General features: G+C 40.8%; 2 protein-coding genes across 4 annotated transcripts in view; both read left to right on the forward strand.

The window, feature by feature from the left end:
- The window catches only part of LOC306870239 (mucosa-associated lymphoid tissue lymphoma translocation protein 1-like), a 1,002,100-nt gene that overhangs the window by 225,684 nt on the left and 752,584 nt on the right, over positions 1-23,832 (forward strand). The gene's annotated exons all lie outside the window — the stretch shown is intronic.
- The window catches only part of ptgs1 (prostaglandin-endoperoxide synthase 1), a 45,263-nt gene continuing 26,068 nt past the window's right edge, over positions 4,638-23,832 (forward strand). For both annotated transcript variants that reach the window (XR_013784237.1, XM_079417398.1), the window contains exons 1-4: positions 4,638-5,046; positions 5,141-5,230; positions 6,519-6,635; positions 8,429-8,569. Coding sequence is in view for 1 of the 2 variants with exons in the window: in XM_079417398.1 (XP_079273524.1) it covers positions 5,040-5,046; positions 5,141-5,230; positions 6,519-6,635; positions 8,429-8,569 (355 nt within the window). In the remaining variant the exon portion in view is untranslated. The remainder of the gene's footprint in view (positions 5,047-5,140; positions 5,231-6,518; positions 6,636-8,428; positions 8,570-23,832) is intronic.

Below are 23,832 nucleotides of genomic sequence, written 5' to 3' on the forward strand. Positions count from 1 at the left end.
AATCTAAATTTTCTTCAGTAACTTTCATTTAAAAAATAAATAATAAAATTTCACTTTATTTTCTGTTTATTTTAGGTGGTAGGCCTTTTCTGAATATTATGTTATAAGCATTAATATCAGACCTTTAACTAAAATTCCTAATTCCCACTAAAACTAAAAACTTTTTTTTAAGTATAGCAGTTTTTTTAATATTTCACTTTAACTTAAAGTTTTCTGTTTAGCCTATAAAATTGTTATGTAGGCCTATATTTAGGCTATAACAATCGCACATTGGCGGTGACCCTGTACAAGATAGGCTAAATATATTATGAATATATCAGGAAACCTCGCTGTCAATAAACATTTTACCTGTTATAATCCGTTCTACAGAAAATCTCTTTATTTCTTATGAAGCAGCTGTTATGTTGACTCAAGGACGCTGCGCACACCGAACACTGCAAACACTTCAGATGCCACGTTAATCCATTCACCTGCATGAAGAAATAACGCTAAATATCGTCTTATCTCGTTCAAAACACATTTTTAATCGTCATATTCATTTGTTATTATAGCAGTATTAAATGTGTTAAATAAAATTATCATCACTATGTCACTGTTTCTTTCTCCGTCATACATGCACCTTTAGCACTTGTCGGTCCACAATTTCCGTCGCGCAGCGCGCACATATCAACAACGTTGATAACGAACACCTTGATCTTTTCTCCCTCAAACTCCGACAATGGTGGTTCAAGGATGACTTTGAAAAAATATATTTAGAATACGTTACATTTATTTCGTGATAAATTTGATCTGGTTTGGAGATCAAATGGCTTAAAATAAATAAAAACCTAATTGACCATGGTTTTAATACAAAAACAAAAAACATGGTAACAAAAAATTAACCATTTTGCTACAACTAACCTTAGTAAAACTGTGTTTATACAAATAGTAGCTAATCAGCATAGCTACGCCAAAAAAAACATTAATTTCAGGCTACTTACCATTTCTGTGCGCGAAGACACTTGACGGAATTTAAAACCGTGTCACCAAAACGCCACCAGTTAACATTGGTGCTGAATATGGAGGCTTGCTACACTTATATAAAACCTGGTCCAATTATGACAGAATTATCGATTGCACTCTTAACCTCTAAGCCCTTCAGAACTGTTACCGTGTGCCACATAATAAGAGTACAGAGAAAGTCCATATAATTATGATGACTTGAAATGTTCGGACTGGAGACAGACAGAGTGTAAAATTTTAGCTGTCAGTCAAAGGATTTAAGGCCATTAAGGGGGGGGGGGGGCAGGGGGGGGGGGGGGGGGGCATTAAGCTAAACCTGTGAGCAATAGTAGACTTTATAGGCTAGTGAAAATATGTGTTAGGCTACATAAAAACAAGCAAACACATGCTATATCAGGAACAAAGGAGTGTGTAATCTGATATAGTACCATTTCCTGGAAAGCTGTCTTCAGTCTTGCTCTGTGCCATTGATAGTGTTTTCTGCAGGTAATGAAGATGCATAAGGACTTTGAAATCTATCTATCTATCTATCTATCTATCTATCTATCTATCTATCTATCTATCTATCTATCTATCTATCTATCTATCCATCCATCCATCCATCCATCCATCCATCCATCCATCCATCCATCCATCCATCCATCCATCCATCCATCCATCCATCCATCCATCCATCTATCTATCTATCTATCTATCTATCTATCTATCTATCTATCTATCTATCTATCTATCTATCTAATGTTTATTTATTTAGCCCATACATTTTGTCCATTATTTTTTTGCATTGTGATAATGACATGGCATGCTTTTTACACTGGCATTGAAGAAAATGCTGGAATTTATATTGGAAATATGTAAAAGAGTATAGTAAAGACATTCATTAAGTGCATCCTGGGAAGCACTTACCTTCATTATCATTTAAGTTTAAGTCATTACATCATAACAATTTTTAAGACCATAAAAATCTTCGGTATAACACTTTATTTTTTGTTACACGTTACATGCACTTACTATTATAACAATTAATTTATCATAAATACATGCAAGTAATCCTAATCCAAACCCTCATCCCAACCCTAACCATAAGTAGTCCTACATGTAGTTAATTAATATTACTCAGTACGTAAAGCTGCAGTCCGTAACATTTTTTGGTTAAAAATTATCCGAAATCAATATTTGAGAAATTACATAACCAGCCAGTGTTCAGAACTATCACTTTATTTTAGCCCAATTCACAACGGTTATCTTATAATAATGTTTTCTAATTTGAGTCATTATGTCACGTCTGTAAACATAATGAAGTTGTCCCGGCTAGTAGGCTATCGCATGTGAGGATCCTGCAGGTGGCAGATCGTTTATAGCCTTATCTCACAGCAGCAAGAATAATTACATTTATCATTTTGATGGCAGATTGTAATCCAGAAAGGATTATGTGTTTATGAAACACATGTGAATGAAATTAAATTATATTCCAGTTTTAAATGTGCTTCTGATTACAGATAGTCAACGTGGGATTACACAAGAGGCGACAAAGAGGTAAAAGTTACGGACTGCAGTTTTAAATGTATAATTACACTGTAAAAATTACATCTTAAAATAAAGTGTAACCAAATCTTCTCTGATTTTTTGGAAAGAGGTGTAAACAGTCACTATGTCCAAGATTCTCAGCTGCCATTTGCTCCTGACGATCTGCTTCTATTCAGTCAATAAATCATCCTGTTATTCCACTTACCTGCTGTTTCTGAATCAGTTTATGACAATGCTAGAGAAGTGTTTAAGAAAAAACTTTATTAGTTTTGTGCAGGAATAGATGTAATTATTCTTGCTGTTTGTGCCTAACTTATAATGTGACTTAGGCAGCACATATTTTATAGTTTCACTGGAAATAATTTAAAAGAAGGTTAATATTGCATAACTAACATTAACAAAAATAATAAATACTGTAACAAATGTATTGTACATTATAGTTCAAGTTAATACATTCATAATGTTAACAAATGATACCTTATTGTAAGTGTTACCGTTTCACTATTATCACCTTTTTTTTCTTTCTATTTTTTTTCTTTAATAAGAAAATTTAACACCCAAAAGTCATATATACTCCTACATTTCTTTCTTCAGATGCACGTTTGAAATGTATAGTGTTACGGGTTTTGTTTTGGTTCTGTTGTTGTTCCTTTCTATTTTTACTGGTTAATTGGATCCACCTGTTATCAATCACAAACTGGATATTTAAGAGACCTGGATCCTTTGTGAAGACGATCCTGCATTTGAGTTTGCCTGGACCTTTTTCTATTTTGTCAATTTTAGTTTAATTCTGTTAATTCTCAGATTTTTTTTATTATTGTTTATTTTCCCCGAAGTTAATAAATATTTGATACTTGGACTCAGAACCCTTTGTATTTTGTTGCTTCCTTGAGCCGGGATGTAGCACTAGCTATGCAGTTTCTGTGTGAATGTTTGAACACAATGATTATTGGTGGAATGGGCTGTGAGGCAAGGGGCACCAGGTAAAATCTTGCCTAGGGCAGCAAATTGGCAAGGGCTGTCTAACTGTCTAACTTTTATTGGTTCAAACACATTGAACCAATAAAAGGGCTGAAAAGCTCAAATCTCTTGAACTGATGGTTGTGAAGATATTTTCTTTGCTATGTGAAGTTGGGAGGTGCAGGACATGTTTACAATTGTGTAATTTATGAGACACTTACCCTGGAGGGGCAGAAGAGTGTGAGAGTTGGGGCGGTGGAACAGTCAGAGATTGTAAAAAGTCTGATTGTAAAAGTTTGCAATGCTGTACTTGAGGGTCCCTTTTAACTGTTTTTAAGCAGCTAGAAGCCATTTCGTTGGGACATTTCTTTCAGTAGTTTATAATGTGTTAGTTGGTTCCAAATCTGATAAGTATGTGAAGAAGTTCACACCTATTTTAAACCAATTTTGTTTTTATGCCAGAGCCTATACTAATTTTTTTAATCAGCCGTACTGTGTGATTACCTACATTATCGTTCAATTTTACATGCATGGCATGTGCTTTCCTTTTAGAAAAAAAGTGCATTTTGTGTCCATTCCATTTCCCTGAAGTTCAGCCAAAATGGTGAGCAATGATTTTGAACTATAAATTAAAGTCACCTGCCTGCTGGAACAGGATTCATAGACTGAGTCAAATATTAGCTTTTTCCAGTTTTGGACCTTACAGCAATGCAGGCCCAGACAGCAACATAGTTTTGGCCCAGATCTGTCCTGTGTGAAATCCATGCGGGCCGAATCTGGGCCGACACTGCTTGCTGTCTGGGGGGTTTCTTTGTGTCATTTAAAACTTATGAAATTATTGCTATATTTTCATTTTATTGGATGCATTCACAATAATCTATGAAAACTATCATTATTATAATGATTATAATATGCATTGACACATTTGTTTAGACAGCACTGAAATAAAAAGAGATCATCATCTTCATTTCATCATCATGATTGAAATTCATTGTCCTGTTGCTGATTCTTCTACATGAATCCGTTGATTAAAAAAAAAACTTGTTTTAAGAAGAGAATTTATTGGGACAATATTAGGATAAGATTGCATGTGCATTTGAACTACCCAACGCCGCGCTTATGTGCGTCTAGTTTTGCTCAGGAGACTCAGACACACGGTGGCGCTCCAGGAATTTTCTTCTCAGCTGGCTTTCTAAACTGTTAGAACCACAGTTAGAAGACACTTTTCTGTTCTGTGTGGTGGTTTTAATAGTGAATTTGTTTTGGTGCGAACGTGAGCTTGGTCTGGTATTTCATGTTGCTTCCACTCTAAAAACTGAAGTTCCTTTCGAGCGGTTTTTTTTCATCAATTTGCGACTACCGAAAAGCCTCAGCGAGTCTGTCAGAGGACGAACAGGCTTTGGCATGCATCTATGTCTTGCATGCGAAGATAAACGACATGGAATTATTTATTTGGAGTTTTTTCCTTCTTTAACACCACTTTTCAATTCTTTGTGCTTTCGTATTGTAATCATATTTTGTATTTAATACTTTTTGTGTTGCAAACTACAATGAAAGGTGAGAAATGAACACTTTTAGTAACTTACTCCTGTAAGTTTTATATAACGTATCAACTTTTGTGACAAGCCCTATCAGATATTTCGCTTTTTAGTGTTTAGCTTTTTACTGAAGTGGACGTTTATCCTGCTACTGAGTGTCTCCTTATGTGTTGGTGAAGAAAGCCCAACTTCATCAAACTTTGGTAAGTATAAATCCATTTATCCAGGCATAAATAAAAATTAAATAAAACAAACAAAAAGAGAGAAAAAAAGTTAAATTTTTCATAGATCAGTGTATAAGTATAACTAAAATGTAGTTTTATTTTCATGTTTTCTGAACTGAATTAATCCATTCATTCATTTTTGTGCTTTCAGGAAATTTACCAATTATTTTCTTATTTTAACTCTTCAGTTTAAAATTATTCTTTAATAATGATAAGGATTTGAGTATAAGTAGTAAACATATTCTGTATACTATCTGTGTGTTATTAAACATGTTAAAGCACACAAAAGGTTAATCACAGAGCTCTCCAGCATGACTCTACTTTTCCTTTGCTCCTCGTGGAGGTATGTGTAAGCACCAATGAACAAGTCTGATCTTGGTTTGGAAGGAGTGTATGTTATCTTTGCATCAGCCTCTCTGTTTACATAGTTTAGATTATTGAATGACTAAACTGTAGGGATTTTGTGTTTGGTAAATAGTTTAAAGGATAAATATGCTAGTGGTTGTTTTAAATTTTGCCTGGTAATGGTTGTGTTTCTCTGCTCACAGTTGCATGTGTATGAGCTAGAAGACTAGAGGATTTTGTTGTATAATGCAGTGATGGAAAGTACTGGAGATAGAGGGGGATTCTGGTTATCTGCTGCACAATTTGTGCACGCTAACCACATTTCAATCAACATTTCTTCTATTTTTGGGTTGTGTCTGTCATACTGCTGTCAAGAGAAGTAGAAGGTCATGCCACTGACAGCCATGAGCAAAGATATGATGTGTCTTGTATTTATGAATAAGCCTTATCAGGGTAAGCCTGTTGTCTCGTTCCTGTTGAGAAAAAATTACTTATTGCGGACTCTCAAAAAATGACTCTTATTTTGAATACATTGAAATGTATTCAAAATCATAGTTTAACAAACCACTGGACAATGCTGTAGTTCATTAAAAAAAATAGTGCAAAAGTCATGCAATTTCAGTCATGCTTACATAATCGTCCATCGGCATGAATCCATTCTTTTAGTTAGTGTGTCAAAAATGTAATAAAAAAAACTAACTTGAAAATTCTCAGCTGCATACAAAAACACATGATACAATGGCCCTGATGAGGCTTGTCGTTGCGTAATTATGAGGTATTATCTCACATCTAAATTATGCCTGAAATTCTGTAGTGAAATACATAAAGGAATGCAGGGGACGATGTTAATGTAACCATTCAAAGTCAAAACACCAATGAAACCTTTTACAAATTTAACTGTATTATGGCTTGTTTCCTCTAGTGAATCCTTGTTGCTATTACCCTTGTCAAAACCGAGGAATTTGTGTTCAATATGGCCTGGACAGATATGAATGTGACTGCACCAGAACAGGCTTCTATGGAGAGAATTGCACTATGCGTATGTATCTTGTCTTTTATCACATTCTGATTGTATATTTCCACTGTACTCATTGACTGTATGTTGTCAAAACAAGTTGGACAAAAAGATGGACTTATCGCACAGACTTAGCTAGGCTAACATTTCATCTGCTTGATAATGAAAATGAGCTGCGTGTGTAATGGTGGTACAAATATCTGACTTGTTTAAACAGAACAATAAACTATCAAAAATGTTTTGGAATCAGACGCCTCTTTTAGACACAGTCCATAATCTGTTCCCCGCCTATTCCTGGCAAAGGGGAAAGGCTCAGGATCAATTTTCACTATCCCACAAGTCCCTACGTCTTTGTCAGGCAGCCCCACAGTCTGTCTCCTTTTCCGTTTCTTTTTTTCTCTTTCTATTTCCTGTTTCTCTTAACTTGTTGGCACAAGTGATCTGCCACAATAAAATGTTTTGCGGAAAGTTCAATGAACATTGCTGTATAAGCTCTTTGTTGCAATAGTATGATTGTGTTGGATACAAAACAAAATGGGAAAAAACGATGCTTGTCTTATGAAAGAGCTTTGTATTCTGGAATAATTAGTTTGCTTAATTAGGCCCCGTCCACACGAAGACGGTTTCTCTGTATACGCATAATTTTTTTACCGTATAGGCGTTTCGTCCACACGAAACCGGCGTTTTCGAAGAGTGAAACCGATCATTTTTGAAACCGGGTCCCAGGGTGGATAAATTTGAAAACGCCGTTTTCGTGTTTTCGTGTGGACGGCAAATCCGTATATTTTCTGAAACGATGACGTCATCAGCCCACATCTCGCCCCTAATCAGACACCGCTGCGTCACATAACAGCGACAACAACAACAACAATGTCAGACTTCCGTGCCTGTGTTCGTGCTGCAGAACCTACTGAGCTCATTAGTTTTATTAAAGCAAAATCTTCTGCTTTGTGTGTTAGTTTATATTCAGCGCGCAAGGTTTACGCACATGGTCCAAGTCTTCTTCTCTGATTTTTTGTGTATCTCTGTGGCAGAATTACAGCGCCACATATTGGTCTGGCATGTGTACTACATCGTTTTCAGTCGTTTTCAGTGATTCCGTGTGGACGCAGATATTTCCTGAGACGACTCCGTGTTTACGGAATTTTTTTTAGAGCGAGGCAAAAAAAAAGATCGGATACGGAGAAACCCGTCTTCGTGTGGACGTAGCCTTAGTGTCAGTCCAATTGTGTACAAGATTTCAAAGGAATTCCAGGATATCTCATGCGCATGTCCACATGTATTGTGCATATATGTGACCCTGGACCACAAAACCAGTCATAAGTGTCAATTTTTCGATCATCTGAAAGCTGCTGAATAAATAAGCTTTCCATTGATGTATGGTTTGTTAGGATAGTGTAATATTTGGCTGAGATACAACTATTTGAATATTTGGAATCTGAGGGTGCAAAAAAAATCTAAATACTGAGAAAATTGCCTATAAAAATGTCCAAATGAAGTTCTTGGCAATGCATATTACTGATCAAAAATTAAGTTTTGATATATTTGCGGTAGGAAATTCACTAAATATCTTCATGGAACATGATCTTTACTTAATATCCTAATGATTTTTTGCATAAAAGAAAAATTGATAATTTTGACCCATACAATGCATTTTTGGCTATTGCTACAAATATACCTCAGCGACTTAAGACTGGTTTTGTGGTCCAGGGTCACATATTGTACCAATGTAGGGTGATTCATAATCTCACACAGTTGCACTTTCTCTTTGTTTAGTAACACCATCTCTACCTGTATTGTTCTTCTGTCTTTTTCAGCCGAGTTCTGGTCTCGAGTCTACCGGCTCCTGAAGCCCAGTCCTAGCATTGTCCACTATATCCTCACCCACTTTGACTGGCTATGGGACATCATCAACAGGACGTTCCTCAGGGATTGGCTCATGCACAAAGTGCTCACAGGTTACTTACACATGCTCAGCATGGGTTGAGTGTTCGCATGTTCATAATGTTATATGTCATAACATTACAGGCATAAATAGGATCGTGTGTTAGTAGATGTTAAACAAAATGTAAATATTTATTTGGTTTATAGTTAGGTTCAGTTTGCCTCTTTTGTATAATGCAGAAATCAGTATGATATGCCCTGCGCCCCTGTTGAAAAAAAACCAGGTATATTTTGAAGCATGATAGATGGTTTGAGCTGGTTTAAGCTGGTTCTTAGTTGGTCATGAGCTGGTTTAAGCTGGTCCTGAGATGGTCCTGAGCAACTAGTTCCAGCTCAGGACCAGCTTAAACCAGCTCAAACCAGCTAACATGCTTCAAAACATACCTAACCAGCATATGTTTTTTTTCAGGCATGTCAAGGCATTTGTTAAAAATTATGAATGTATCTAAGTTTTATGTAAATTACACTGATTCTAGAGTTTTAGAGAGTGGTCTACTGCATAATTTAATTCCTGTCCTGTCTGTAATTGTCCAATTCACGAGTTCACACTTACATATATTTAGCACGAGTAAGGTAATGCGTATTTGGCGAGTATAGAAATGCGTAGTTGGCGTGCTGTCCTGGGGAAGGGCTCCGGGCTCAGGAATGGCCTGAACCCAGAGTACCCCCCCATAGTGTGGTGAGAACTCTTGTGATACCTCTTGAGTGGAGAAGGGGTGGTGGAGGGATGCTGATTAACCATCAAATGAATAGAGGTATGTCAGCTGTATTTATCTTCGTGCGTTGATTAACTTGAGTGCGAACCTCCTGTGTTAATTAGGCCAAGTATCTGACGCGCTCCTCCCGAACTTTGTTAATAAAACATAATTTCACGAGTTCACACTTACATATATTTAGCACGAGTAAGGTAATGCGTATTTGGCGAGTATAGTAATGCGCAGTTGGTGTGCTGTCCTGGGGAAGGGCTCCGGGCTCAGGAATGGCCCGAACCTAGAGTACCCCCCAAAAAGCAATTGAGTTGGACAGCCGCCAGACTAAGAACCCCCCAAATACGCACTGAGATCTGGCAGGAGCTGGTTTGAGAAGTCGCTTGTATGGTAGGCCGAAGCTTGCGTGCTCCTTGGCATAGGATGGGTAGGCCCGACCATCCGCTGGTGGACTGCGAGGTTGGGCGCCCGGTCGGGAGGGCTCGAACCAATGCTCAACAGTGTGCTCACTGCATTATAACGAGTGAGCCCTACCGGCCGATGGAGGAGGAGCAGCGTAATTGTGGCCCTGACCAGGGGGGCCCGAGTTGCCTTGAGTGGAGAAGCTCACGGAGTCGACGTGTAACAATTTCCCTTACACTATCAAAGCAAGAGAAAAGTACTGCACGCAAAACATAAGGTAACGGGCGGATCTGATACCTACTGATATAAATAAAACCAATAACAGCTTACTTTCGTTAAATACACACTAAAGAAAAAAAATATAGAATAAAATCTACATGTATGTAGACTTGAATTAATTATATATTAACGAAAAAACCATGAAACAAGTTAAACCAAGTGTATTGAGAGATATAACACATTATAATACCCAAACGGGCAACAACATGCGCTTTTTCCACAGCTGGAGGCACGGCCGCACTCCGACACAGCAAACAAACATTCTCAAATCATCCACACACATTTATCCCTCAAAACCCCAATGTCCCAATGTCCTAATGTCCTGGCCAGCAGACCGAATGTTCATTCAAGTGACATAAATTGTCCTCCGCGAGAAGAAAAAGACACAAAACCAAAAATATAAGGAGAAGCGTGACGAGAAGCCGCAGTCAATATATCCCCGTGGACTTACGCAATCTCGCCACAGTCTGTTTAGCCGATGGGAAGCTGTGGTAGTCCAGAAAACCATTGACTTGTAATCCCAAAACGATAGGGTATTAGTCCCTTTGATGAATTCTTCATGCAACTACTACACAGAGCCCGCTAAACTCAGACCGCTTCCCCGTTTGAACTCCGGAGTCCTCTCACGACGTCACTTCCCCTCCTCCTTAAATCATATTGCATGACATAACCATGACGAGAGGACAAAACAAAAACAAATAAAAGTCCATATAATAGTCCGTGATTACACCACAGGCATCTGATACAACAGTTAGCTTTTTTTTTTCATGTGAAAAGGAAAAACAATACAACAAAGCATGTTTATCATCACCTCAAAAAGCTGTACATAAAGGCAGAAATAGGTGACTATTACATTCCCCCCCCCCCAGCCAGCGGCTTATTGGGACCATAGAATGGTTTCAAGTCGACCACATTTACATTATCCACCTTCAGTTTATCAGTTAGCCAACGAACACGGTAGTTTACAGGACCTAGTTGTTTCTCTACCTTAACAGGCCCTGACCATTTGGGTGCAAACTTGGCAGAGAATTTAGCTGAGGCTTTAGACAGAGGATGTAACCTAACCCAGACCAGATCCCCAACTGCAAAGTGTACATCTTTGCGTCGTGCATTATAGTACCTGGCTTGTCTGGCTTTTGCCATTCCCACATGTCGTTCGACCTCCTTCAATAATAATGTATGTGAGTGCACTGTGTGGTATGTAGATGTATTGGGTGCAGGAGTCTTGTGAATAAGGCGTTCTAACGGGCCTTTAAGGCTGCGCCCCAAAGCCAGCACCGCAGGGGACACACCAGTGGTCTCATGCACGGCAGTGTTGATAGCCAACCGGAACTCAGGCAGCCACCGATCCCAGTCCTGATGATGTTCGCCTACAAAGGAGGCCATCATGGTCTTAAGGGTCCTGTTGACCCTCTCCGTAAGGTTTGTCTGGGGATGGTATGCTGTCGTGAGCTTTTGGGTAACACCCCATGATTCACACAGGCTGGATAATAAGTGACTAGTGAATTGAGGCCCCCGGTCAGACACAAGGAAGGCAGGTACCCCCCAGCGTGTAAAGATGTCATTCTTCAAGATTTGGCAGACCTTTGGTGTCTTGGCATCCTTCAATGCAAACAGTTCCACCCACTTACTAAAATAGTCGACAACCACCATTAAAACTGAATTCCGGGCTTTACTGAGAGGGAATGGCCCCATAAAGTCCACTCCTATCATCTCCCCTGGTACTTTGACTTCTGTCGATTGGAGAAAACCAGCTGGCTTTTCATTCGAACCCTTGTACTGTTGACAGACATGGCAAACTCGGACATGGGTCCAAACATCCTTGCGCACTGTGGGCCACCAGGCCACCTCCAGGATCTTCAGGAGGGTCTTCATCCTTCCTAGGTGACCTCCCAACGGACTGTCGTGGAAGTAAGCCAGAAACTCTGCAACTAAGTTAGCGGGAACAACCAACTGGTAATTAAAACCGCCATACTTAGACGGTACACCCCGGTACAACACTCCCTGCAGCTGCTGGTAATGGAGACGATCAGGTGAGTGCTGACCAATAGTGTGACCAAGATCTTGGCATAAGGGGTCTGTCTGCTGAGCTTTTCCAATGTCCTGAAGCGACTTGGGTAGGTCAGACCAGTAAGATTTTGCGACTGCCACACATACCCTCCCATCCTGTGGAAGAGGAACTCGGGACAGAGCATCAGGAACTACATTACAGCAGCCTTTTTTATAATGCACTCGGAAGGTGAATGCCTGTAGACGCAAAGTCCATCTTGTGAGCCGTGATGACGTCTTAGGACAGTTGAATGCCCAGGCCAGTGCGCTGTGGTCTGTATACACATCAAATGCCTCTCCTTCAAGGTAATGACGCCACTTTTCCACCGCCCATACAACCGCCAAGCACTCCTTTTCTGAGGTGGAGTATCTCAGCTCAGCGCCATGGAGAGCTCTTGAGGCAAATGCAATGGCTCTGTCTTCCCCCTCAATTATCTGCATCAAAACAGCCCCCAAACCCACATCACTGGAGTCACAGTGCACCTGAAAACCAGACTGTGGCTCTGGCTGAGCCAGCACTGGTGGGGACTGCAGCAACCATTTAAGATGTTCAAAAGCAACCTGACACTGCTCATTCCACTCCCACTTGACTCCTTTTTTCTTGAGGTTATTAAGAGGAGCAACAATGTCTGACAGCCGAGGAATGAACTTATGGTACCAGCCCACCAACCCCAGGAATCTCCGGAGACTTTTCAGATCTGTTGGGGCTGGGTAAGCTGTGATGGCCTCCACCTTTGCTGTTTCCATCTCCACGCCTTTACCTGAGACCACATGTCCTAGGAAGGTAAGTTGAGTTTGCATGAGGTGGCATTTTGCAACATTCAGAGTTAGGTGTGCCTGATGAAGTTTTTTAAACACTGCCTCCAAGTCACCCAGGTGCTGCTCGCGAGTCTTGGAGAAGACAATAATGTCATCTATGTAGACAAAACAGGTTCGGCCCTTCAACTCCCCCAGAACATTCTCCATCAAACGTTGAAAGGTGGCACCCGCATTTCTCAGCCCGAAAGGCATGACCTTAAATTGGAATAGGCCTAGGTGGGTGATCATAGCTGTTTTTTGTTTGCTTTCATCATCCATGGCCACCTGCCAGTACCCACTCTGAAGGTCAAGCGAGCTAAAATATTGTGCTCCGTGCATGGACTCTAAGATCTCATGAATCAGTGGCATTGGGTAAGCATCATGGTGTGTTTTGGCATTAAGTCCTCTGAAGTCCACACAGAAACGGAGCGTTCCATCCTTCTTAGGTGTCAAAACCACTGGGGAGGCCCAAGCAGAAGTGGAAGGCTCTATGACACCATTTTTGAGCATTTTCTTCATCTGTTCCTCAATAACCGCTTGCTTTTGTGGTGACACTCTATAAGCTCTCCTCCGTATTGGCAGCTCGTCAGTAGTCAAGATCTTATGTTTTACGACGTCGGTGGCACCGGTGGAATCTGTCCAAACTGTAGGCCACTTCTGCAGCAGTGGTCTAACCAGCTCAGGCTGTGCGTCAAACAGCGGAACTGGAGGAAGTTTGTTACCGACCTCATCCATCACTGCCATGTAAAAATTAATTATAGGTTCTGCATGTCTCCACCACAGGGCCTCACGACCCTTAGGCAAGAACCGATACTCTTTGCCACCTGGCATCACATATTTCCTCAGGTGGGGCTTCAAAACAATTTGGCTGGCGCACATGAAATCTAAACCCAGCAGTAAGGGCATGCAAAGCTGATCATCACTGAGTACATGTATGCTGACGGTGATATGGGCATCATGAAGGGAGAGGAGTAAGGTGGTTGTCCCTATAGCTTTACTCTCTTGGCCATTTGCCATAATGAACCTTGGAATTTCACTAGCACTCAGTGTTTCACCTGCCTTTTTTATGTTGTTCCACAGAGTTTTACTCATCAAGGAGTATGTGCACCCTGAATCAAGGACAGCATCACCACTGGAGCCTCGGATGGCTATTGGCACCACCAGGAGGGTTGGAATACCGAAAACGGTGGCCACATCCCCACCATGCCCCCGGCCTTGTCCGTGTTCAGATTTTTTGATAGGTTTTTTAGAAGAGCGGTCTGGAGGGTGGGATTGTTGTACACGACTCCAATAATCCTTAGAGTTACTCCAATCCTTCTCAATAAGCGATCCCACCTTGACCACCTGTTCCACGGTAGACACGATACCCCGAAGACCACTGGCCAGCCTTGGGTTACATGCACTAAGGATGCGCCGCACAATCTCATCTTCCTCCATATCTGGTCTCCATTTCAGACAGAGTGCCCGATGATCGTAGGCAAAATCCCGAATGCACTGGGAGGGTGACTGCACCTGTGAGCGTAGCTGATCCTCAATCTCTGTCTGGTAATCAGTAGGCAGGAAAGCCTCAAGGAAAGCACTTTTAAATTCTTCCCAGTTGGAAATCTTGCCGCGGGAAGCCAACCCCCAGCTCCGTGCTGGCCCTTTAAGAACAGCATTGAGTGTGCCTACCAGCTCAAAGTCACTCAGTGGCCTGAGGGTGAGAAAGTTCTCACACTGCTCAATGAAATCAGTGACATCAGTAGACTCCCTCGACTCCCCGAACTGGGGAAACTCCATTCTAATAGGGGGTTTAGCGGTAGCTGCCCCAGATGGTGGAAGGGTGACATCCCCTTTAGACATCCCCTGATCAGCATTTGAAAAGCCCGTCGGTGTGGAGAAACTAGCTGGCCTCCACGAGGGACGTTTTCTGTTGCGAATCTTTGTTTCCAGTTCTTCACCCCACTGCTTATCTCTTCGCTTTAAGCAGTCCACCAACACCTGATCAAATCTCTGCAACTTAATGTCAACATACTCTTTAGCCTCCTTAAGCAGTGTCTCAATAGATGCCCTGAGACCCTCCTCCCTGTTGAGTGTGCTGTCATTTGAGTCTTTGAGACGGTTTTCCAAGGTCTCCATCTTTAACTGAAGTTCCTGGATTTGTTCCCCCATCGAGACTCCTTCAGCATCCTCATCCTGATCCAGCGGTGGTTGTTCTCCTGCCGGTGGATCTAGATACAGAGAGTCCAACAAGGTGGTTATTTCTGTGACACCACTTTGGTTGTGTCTAGTGGTAACGTGGCGATATGGGTCAGCTTCCTCAGAAGGGATGGGTTCTGGATCCCAATCTATAAGAGAGGCGGCACCATCTTGGGGCCCATAATTTACCACATTGGTCCCCTGCTGGCTTGGGGCAGCCATTAATGGCGTGAATAACTAAGTCAACAAGGGTGTGTAAATAATGCAATGTAGCAATAATGCAAAGTAATTAACCTGCCTTGAGTGAATGTGCAAAGACTGTGTAAAACTACATATATATGTATTGACTGAGGTAACCTTAGTAAGCTACTATATAGGCTATTTCTCCTTTTTACACTGCCTACACCATTTAACCCAACAGAAAATAAAAAGTCTCAAAAACCTGTGTGTGTTCCATTGCTATTATTATTTTCCCTCTTTCCCGCAGCATGTATCAAAAGTATTTGTAATGAAAACCCAGAATAAACAACTTAATGTTTTACAGTAGGAAAAAAACGGGTATACATTCACAACAATACCAAAACCAAAATCATCCAAGATCCCCGTACGGGCCACCAATCTGTAACAATTTCCCTTACACTATCAAAGCAAGAGAAAAGTACTGCACGCAAAACATAAGGTAACGGGCGGATCTGATACCTACTGATATAAATAAAACCAATAACAGCTTACTTTCGTTAAATACACACTAAAGAAAAAAAATATAGAATAAAATCTACATGTATGTAGACTTGAATTAATTATATATTAACGAAAAAACCATGAAACAAGTTAAACCAAGTGTATTGAGAGATATAACACATTATAATACCCAAACGGGCAACAACATGCGCTTTTTCCACAGCTGGAGGCACGGCCGCACTCCGACACAGCAAACAAACATTCTCAAATCATCCACACACATTTAACCCTCAAAACCCCAATGTCCCAATGTCCTAATGTCCTGGCCAGCAGACCGAATGTTCATTCAAGTGACATAAATTGTCCTCCGCGAGAAGAAAAAGACACAAAACCAAAAATATAAGGAGAAGCGTGACGAGAAGCCGCAGTCAATATATCCCCGTGGACTTACGCAATCTCGCCACAGTCTGTTTAGCCGATGGGAAGCTGTGGTAGTCCAGAAAACCATTGACTTGTAATCCCAAAACGATAGGGTATTAGTCCCTTTGATGAATTCTTCATGCAACTACTACACAGAGCCCGCTAAACTCAGACCGCTTCCCCGTTTGAACTCCGGAGTCCTCTCACGACGTCACTTCCCCTCCTCCTTAAATCATATTGCATGACATAACCATGACGAGAGGACAAAACAAAAACAAATAAAAGTCCATATAATAGTCCGTGATTACACCACAGGCATCTGATACAACAGTTAGCTTTTTTTTTTTCATGTGAAAAGGAAAAACAATACAACAAAGCATGTTTATCATCACCTCAAAAAGCTGTACATAAAGGCAGAAATAGGTGACTATTACAGACGTACGGGCCCTGCTGGCTGTTATCCCCTGCTAATCAGAGGACAGAGGGCGGGTAGCTGACCGAGAGGGCCCATGAAGCCTCTGACTGGAGATCAAGACTCCGGGCGTCGGACGAGTGGGTCCTATCGTCTTGACAGGTAAGACAGAAGGGTAAAGATGAGTGGTCGGGAGGCTCTCGCAGATATCCGACTGGAGATCAATGCTCACAGCGTTGGATGGGTAAGGCTCGCCGGCCATAGGATGGAAAAGGTAAGGTTGTCTGGCCGGGAGGCTTTCGCGGCATCCGATGGGAGATCAATACTCACTGCATCGGATTTTTAAGCCTCGCCAGTGGCAGACTGAAAGCCCAGATTTAGCATTCGGCAGTGGATCGATACCCACGGCGCAAGCGGGTAAACGTCACCGGTAGTTGAAAGAGAAACGTATTCTGAAGGCTCTTGTCACGTTCGATGGGAGATCAAGACTCACGGTGTCAGTCGGGAATGCGCGCCGAGCGAAGGGCGGGAGGGCAAAGTTATGTGGTTGGTAGGCTTTCAGCGACGTCCGATTGGAAGTCAATACTTGCTGCGTCGGACGGGTAAGCCTTGCCAAAGGTGAAAAATGGAAAAGGTAGGGTTGTAGCCTCGCCGGTAGTCGACAGAGAAACGTATTTGCTCCACCGGGAGCGCTCTTGGAGCATCTGACGGGGAGTTCAATACTCAGGATAATTTGAGTCGGCTAAAAGGGAAGACGCTATGAGGATTACTTGCGCAAATGTAGACGAATCCAATAAGCTGCTTCTGATAACGCATCGAAAATCTTGGTGCTGCTTGCGTTTGAAAGTTAAGCGTACGACAAAATAGGATTTCCTGTGTTAGCGTAGCCCAAATAAATGCCATGAACCTGGATGGATAGGCATGGCTTTGGAAGCGGAGGTGATGTCGACTTTTGACAGCCAGGTGCTGAGACCCATGATTTTATCAAATGGATTGCCTGGTTAATGTCTACCTATTGTGAGAAAATTTGTTGAGAAGAAATCGAGGCATTTATGCTTGAAACGGGGAGTTATGCAGAGCTGATAGATCTATTAGAAGGTATTTCTTACCCCGGAAATTTTCCTAGCAGCCACTCCAATGGGCTAATGCTGAGAAGGCAGTCATTGAAAGGGCTGATCATGAACCCTCGTTTAATTGCGCCGCCTATAGGGGAAAAGCTGAACAGATTATAATGGTGAAACGGCTGAACGTAATGAAAAACTTACGTTTTGATGTCCACGTTCAATGATTTACAATAGTTGCAGCATTTCTATCATAAAGAAATATTAAAGATTAAGTGGACATTTGAATTAAGAGTTGTTTAGCCGAATGGGGATTAGATCGCACAGTGACAAGTAGACGACTGTCGGGCCATTTGAGTGCTCTGTAGGCTTTGATGTAAAGCGTATGCATGTTATATTGTTTGATACATTTTATTAAGTTTGTTCAACGGAACCATAAGTTATTTACTTTTGATACTTTATTCAAAACTATTATTAAGGCCTATTGTGGCTTGCAATGCATCTGTTACCCAATTACTCGTTAGTGATGGCCTTGGATGAGGGGTCTATGCCCACACCTGCCGGGATCCATGTTCGGATGTTGTAAGCCACTAGCAGTGGCTCCGAGGCAACAGCATTTGGTGGTACGGGCAGTGACGTTGTGTAAAAGAGGATATTGTGACTTTAAATAAAGTAGAGAGCTGAGAGGGAGAGGAGCAGGGGCCCAAAATTCCATCAGTGGCTGCCTCACGCGTAATATCGGCCTCTGGGGCTAGAGGTGGGAAACTGATGGAAGTAAAAGAGAAAAGGGAGTAAAGGAAAGATATGTGGGTCTGTTGCGAGCGGAGGCAGCCTCGCGCTTGCTTCACCTGCCGTAGCTGTAAGCCACAGGAAGGGAGTCCTGAATAATTTGAGAAGCCTGCTCTGCTAGCGGAGGTAGCCTCGCGATAGTGTCTGCTTCGGGAGCTGGAGGCCACTGAAAAATGGTTTGAGACTTTTAGCTGGACATGCTGGAATGTCCAGGTAGCCTGCAGTGTTGCCGATTTAGCCATTTTGTTGCACTACCCTAGTAACTTGTTTACCAAGCAACTAGCAACAAATGTGGTGATTTAAAAAATTATTTGGCAACCTTTAAAAAGTGGTAAAGTAATAAAAGGCTTTTTTTATTATTATTTGTTTTAATTTATTTTTTAAATCACACATGGAAGAAAAATATTGAAACAGCTAGCCAGCCAAGTGGCACATAAGCTGGTAACATTACACACTTTGGGAGAGGTGCCTAGCAGTACACACTTCACATATGAATTAAGTTGCAGTTTGCGCTTGTTGGCTTAATTTTTTGGTTTGTACCTATGATTGTTAATCATTTACTGTTGGTCCAAATTTACTGTAATCATTTACTGTTGGAAATTTTCCTCTTCCACTGTTGGTTTTAAATATAAAATGAAATTAATCTTATCCATCTTATGTCCATTTATTGAAATGCAATGTGTAAATTAAATATAGGTAAAAATGCTGGTGAAAAATAGGGAAAGTTTGAGTAATTCCAGTGTGTATCCTGGGCACTTGCATCATGGTTACATAGTGACATTAAAATCCAATGATGTCACGACATCCTTTAACAACTTTGATCAACAAATTACCTTCCTTTAGCGATTTTACCTGAGAATTATTTGGCAACACTGGTGGTTGCGCCGCTAGCGGAGGCCGCCTCGCGCTAGCATCAGGAGAGCCGTGGTGAAGGCTGAGCCAAAGCGGGAAGCGAGTGAGGCTTTGCTGCGGTGAGAACTGGGGCGCGGCCCAGGCTCGTTGAAGGCCTGCTGCTGCGCCGCGACGCTCGGGGAGACGACGGTGGTGTCGAGCGAGGCGAGTTCGGAGCTTTTCTCGATCTATTGGCTGCCTTGGCGGCTGGAGTGGATTTAGGAGTGAGGCTGGTTTGCGCAGTGAAGATCGTGTAAATACTAGTGGTGTCAAAATTAGCGCGTTAACGCATGCTATTAATTATTTTCAGATTAACGCGTTAAAAATATTTAATGCAATTAACGCAGGGGCGGGGCTAAGTTTGGCCACCCCATTCGCAACTGCTGCCTCTGTCTCTTTTTTTCTTGCAAAGGATTGCGTTTATTTAGATGCAGAATGTCTTTATGACCACATCAAACGGGAGAAGTTTCAGACACGTGCTCTATACGTCGCCTCCACGCCAGACGCGAGTCAAACAAGCGCGTAAAAGATACTGTGCTCGTAGCGCGCACTCTTCAAATACACGCACAAAGGTGCCGGTGCGCGCTGTAGCCTATATCATTTCATATCATACAGCGAAAGAAACTACGTGCATGCAATGTCGTAGTTATGCCGTCAGTTAAGGCATGAAGTTACCAAAAAGGCGATTAAAGCTGCCTTAAACTGTGTGCGTGCATGCAATAGCCTATGTTATATGCGTCACATTTAAGTACATGTCTCTGAAATGGTTTTAAAAACTGTCCTGAGGCACCCTAGCACTGTCTCCCTCATCTAAAATACCCAATTCAACTCATCCGCTCATTAGTTGAGACTTTCAGACCTGAAGTGAGTCAGAAAAGGTAAAGAGATTTGTGAGAAAATAAGATGCATGTTAGATCCCCATCACCTTCAGCAGCAGCAGCTTTTAAAGCAATAGCAGGCAAATAAGTTAATAACCAGCTGCTGTGATGTCTATTAATCCAAGAACAAAAGAAAAAAGAGGAAATCAATAACTTTTATAGTTTTAAGGGGTTCATCTATATTTAATTTAGAATTTAGTGTTTGGTAAGTATTCATTTTCTGTATATTTCTGCTGAAGGGCACAGCTAGCTAAATATGTAATTTATTATAATGGGTTCATGTGAAGATTGTTTTAAGTCCACTTAAATTAGACGTTAAGTCTAATAAATGTTAAAATTGATAGCTCTCAATTATACTGTAATGCTGAATGGCTACAGTCAATGGTTAAATATTCAGGGGACAAATTTTTTTTTTTTATAGAGACATCAGTAGTATTGATATCAGTGATGCTGGCCTTCAATCATAAAAAAGATACCATTAAAGAAATATAAAAAATATACTGTCTTTATGTTGTTTGTACAGTGTACATTTGAAGATTGTTTATTTAAAAACTTTAATGTTAGGTGGGGTTAAGCGTGATTAATCACGATTAATTTTAGAAAAATGTGCGATTAATTAGTTATTTTTTTTAATCGATTGACAGCACTAGTAAATACGCTTTGTTTACTCTCCGCGAGGACGTTACGTCGGAATTAATCAGCGTTTGCGTCAGGCTTAAATACGAACCACTTTCCGATCGGAGGGATTGTTGGCATGGATATTTGCGTCCGAATGATAAGAGGATGGAAGCGACGTCAGTGGAGGCGAGGTAGCCTCGGCGTCGAGCAAAGAGCAGTGGCCGCGACAAAGCACTGGAGCTCGGCGGCCGTGTCTAGCGGAGAAAGACCGATCATGGGGCCGGCAGATTGGCCGGAGGATCCAAAAAATCCTCAGTATAGGTCTCGTTGTTTGGACGGGACACATTGAGTCTGAGATGTGATGGTAAAAGGTGCAAACCGATTGCTGATTAACCGTCAAATGAATAGAGGTATGTCAGCTGTATTTATCTTCGTGCGTTGATTAACTTGAGTGCGAACCTCCTGTGTTAATTAGGCCAAGTATCTGACGCGCTCCTCCCGAACTTTGTTAATAAAACATCATTTAAAAAAAGTAATCTGGGCATCCTTTTTTCAGTGATCCAATCTTTCCGCTTTGCCATACAAATGGGTCTCTCCATCTTCTGACATCAGAACATTTCCGCTTCTACAGCCGTACATGTACAGATTCTTCCACTGGCCTTTGGAATTATTGCAGAAAATAAGCACTGTGACCAGCAAAAGTGTGTCATTCCTACATGTTTTCTTCATAAAAAAATAACAAACAAACACACACACACACACAAATGAACACTATTGTATCCATTTCAAACCATAAATATACTTATCAGAAGTAAAAACTGAAGTTATGCTATGAACAAACTGTGTCAGGGTAGCATGACTTCAACACCAACACCACTTAGCTTTAGACAAATCTTTCATGCTTTATTCAAAGGGGTCATTAACTGAGAAACCTAAATTCCTTTGATCTTTTGACATATAAGATGTCACCATACTATAAAAACTTCTTGAAAGTTTCAGAACTCATAACTTTCTCGTCAGTCTAAAAACAGCTTATATTGAGGGAAGTCTGCCAAAACGACAAGTTGTGGAATGTGCCATTCTATGATGTGGCTAAACATCACCTCCGCAGAAGATCAACGCCTACTTCTACATTAGTTTAACCCAGACCACCTATTGGCACAGGTAGTGTAAATAAAAAGAGATGCAATTCAAACAGAGCATTCTTGATGTAAAAATCTTGATAATATTGTGGACAATAAGTGGACCTCAGATAACAGTACAAATTAATTAAAAATAAGGCAGTTTATGACCCCTTTAAAATCTACAAGTTAGAAAATTTGAGTTGCCAAGAGCATGATTGTAAACAGGTTGTAAAAAGTGCCCTAGATTAATTTACCTGTTCACAAAAATCACAAATGGGATATTACTGTTGTGTTTTATGTCATACAATAAAACAAAACTGAAAATATCTTGAGCTTGTGTTAACCACAAACCTTATTTCAGCAATTTAACCAAAAACCAATTCAGAAAACCCACTGACTTCAGGATTATACAAAATGCTTACTTGTTTCCAGGTTAGCATAATGGCAAAATAGATTGAATTGAGTGATCCAACTCCATCTTTCACTTTACTCAGCCACTGTTCCAGTGTAAAAACTTCTTAAGCTTGGTCTTCAAGTCTTTTTAGGGGAAGAGGAGAATAAGTTCAGTCACGGAGTGTAAACATCAATGTTTTATCAACACAGACATAAAGTCTTTGGCTGAGTAACTACTTTCAGACCACACATGGGTAGCTTAGACAGAAATTCTGTTTAAAGTTTTGGTCGATAAATTAGATGTTGTCTGTTTTCTTTGCTTTGGCAAAACTGTCTGTATTCGAAATGGCTTGGATGTAGTTCAGATGGTGGTGTGTCTGACCAGGGCTTTGGATTATTGTGATTTATTGTACTCTGCAGTGGTTGTCAGAGCAAATGGCAGGGTGTGAATGAATTTGGCCTAGTTGTTATTCTTTTCTTGTAAAGTGAGTCTCCTTTAACTCAGCATCCTTCCCTTATTTACCTTTTCTAATGTACAGCCCCTTTTTAATCATTTCCTCCCAGTTGGCGCTCTGCAATGTTTTTCTGTAAGGACATTCAAGTCAGTTAGGCTGTGTAGCAATTTATAAGCTCAAAAGGGAATTGTATATAAATAATTACAATTAATTAAGATTAATTACAATTATTTATATTGGCTGACAGTAATAACTGTAGCAGAATTAAAATGCCTATCATCTAATCTGTTCGTCCAGTGAACATTCAGTGTAAGTTCATGTCAACTCTAAGAAAGTATATTTTCTTGGCCACAGAAAATACTTTCCTAAGTATTAATACATTAGAACATGTAGTAAGGATAAAAAATCTTAAAGGGACATTAATTTGCAAGGCAGGAACAGAAACTCATGTAATTTGTGCACAAGAGTTTTATTAACTAAACACTTACGCAGACTAGTCAAACAAACAAACATACAATCACTCATACATGGGGAAAGGGCTAATATGAGTTGATGGATGAAACCATGAGGAAAACCAGAGAATGCAGTTATGGAAAGAGTCAGTTAGCCACCTGATTAAAACCATCAGCGCCATTCATAACGGGGTCTATAACTTATACTAAACCTCTGTTTCGTTTAGTTAAATGTTATACTTGCATTGCTTTAGTTGCGACGAGTGTCCGGAATGCAGTCTCAGATGAAAGTCTTAATGGTTTCAAAGTTTTGGACTCCCGATCACGTTCTTCCGGGTTGAAGAGTGATGAATTGCAAAGATGTTCTGAGGTAGAAATGTTCTTCCCATGTAAAAAGTGAAAAAGAGCTAAGAAAGAGATCTGCTAAGGTCCGAGGAGCTTTGGTTGAATGGAAAGTCAAAACTTAGCGCAAAACTTAAAGGGTCCAGAAAAGTTATAGCTCACATCCTCATCTTCTCAGAATCTAACAGAACCGCAGACTGCTGGGGCGTCACATGATGTGAGAGCTTTATCTGCTATAGACGTCACACCTCTGGGGAGTCAAAGAGCCTATGGTGACTTGAACTTCTTTGTCTCCATGCATGGTGATTTGCATATGAACTGGATTGGAAGTTGATATACAAACTATTA

Source organism: Barbus barbus (assembly GCF_936440315.1).
Source record: "Barbus barbus genome assembly, chromosome: 5".
Taxonomy (NCBI): Eukaryota; Metazoa; Chordata; class Actinopteri; order Cypriniformes; family Cyprinidae; genus Barbus; species Barbus barbus.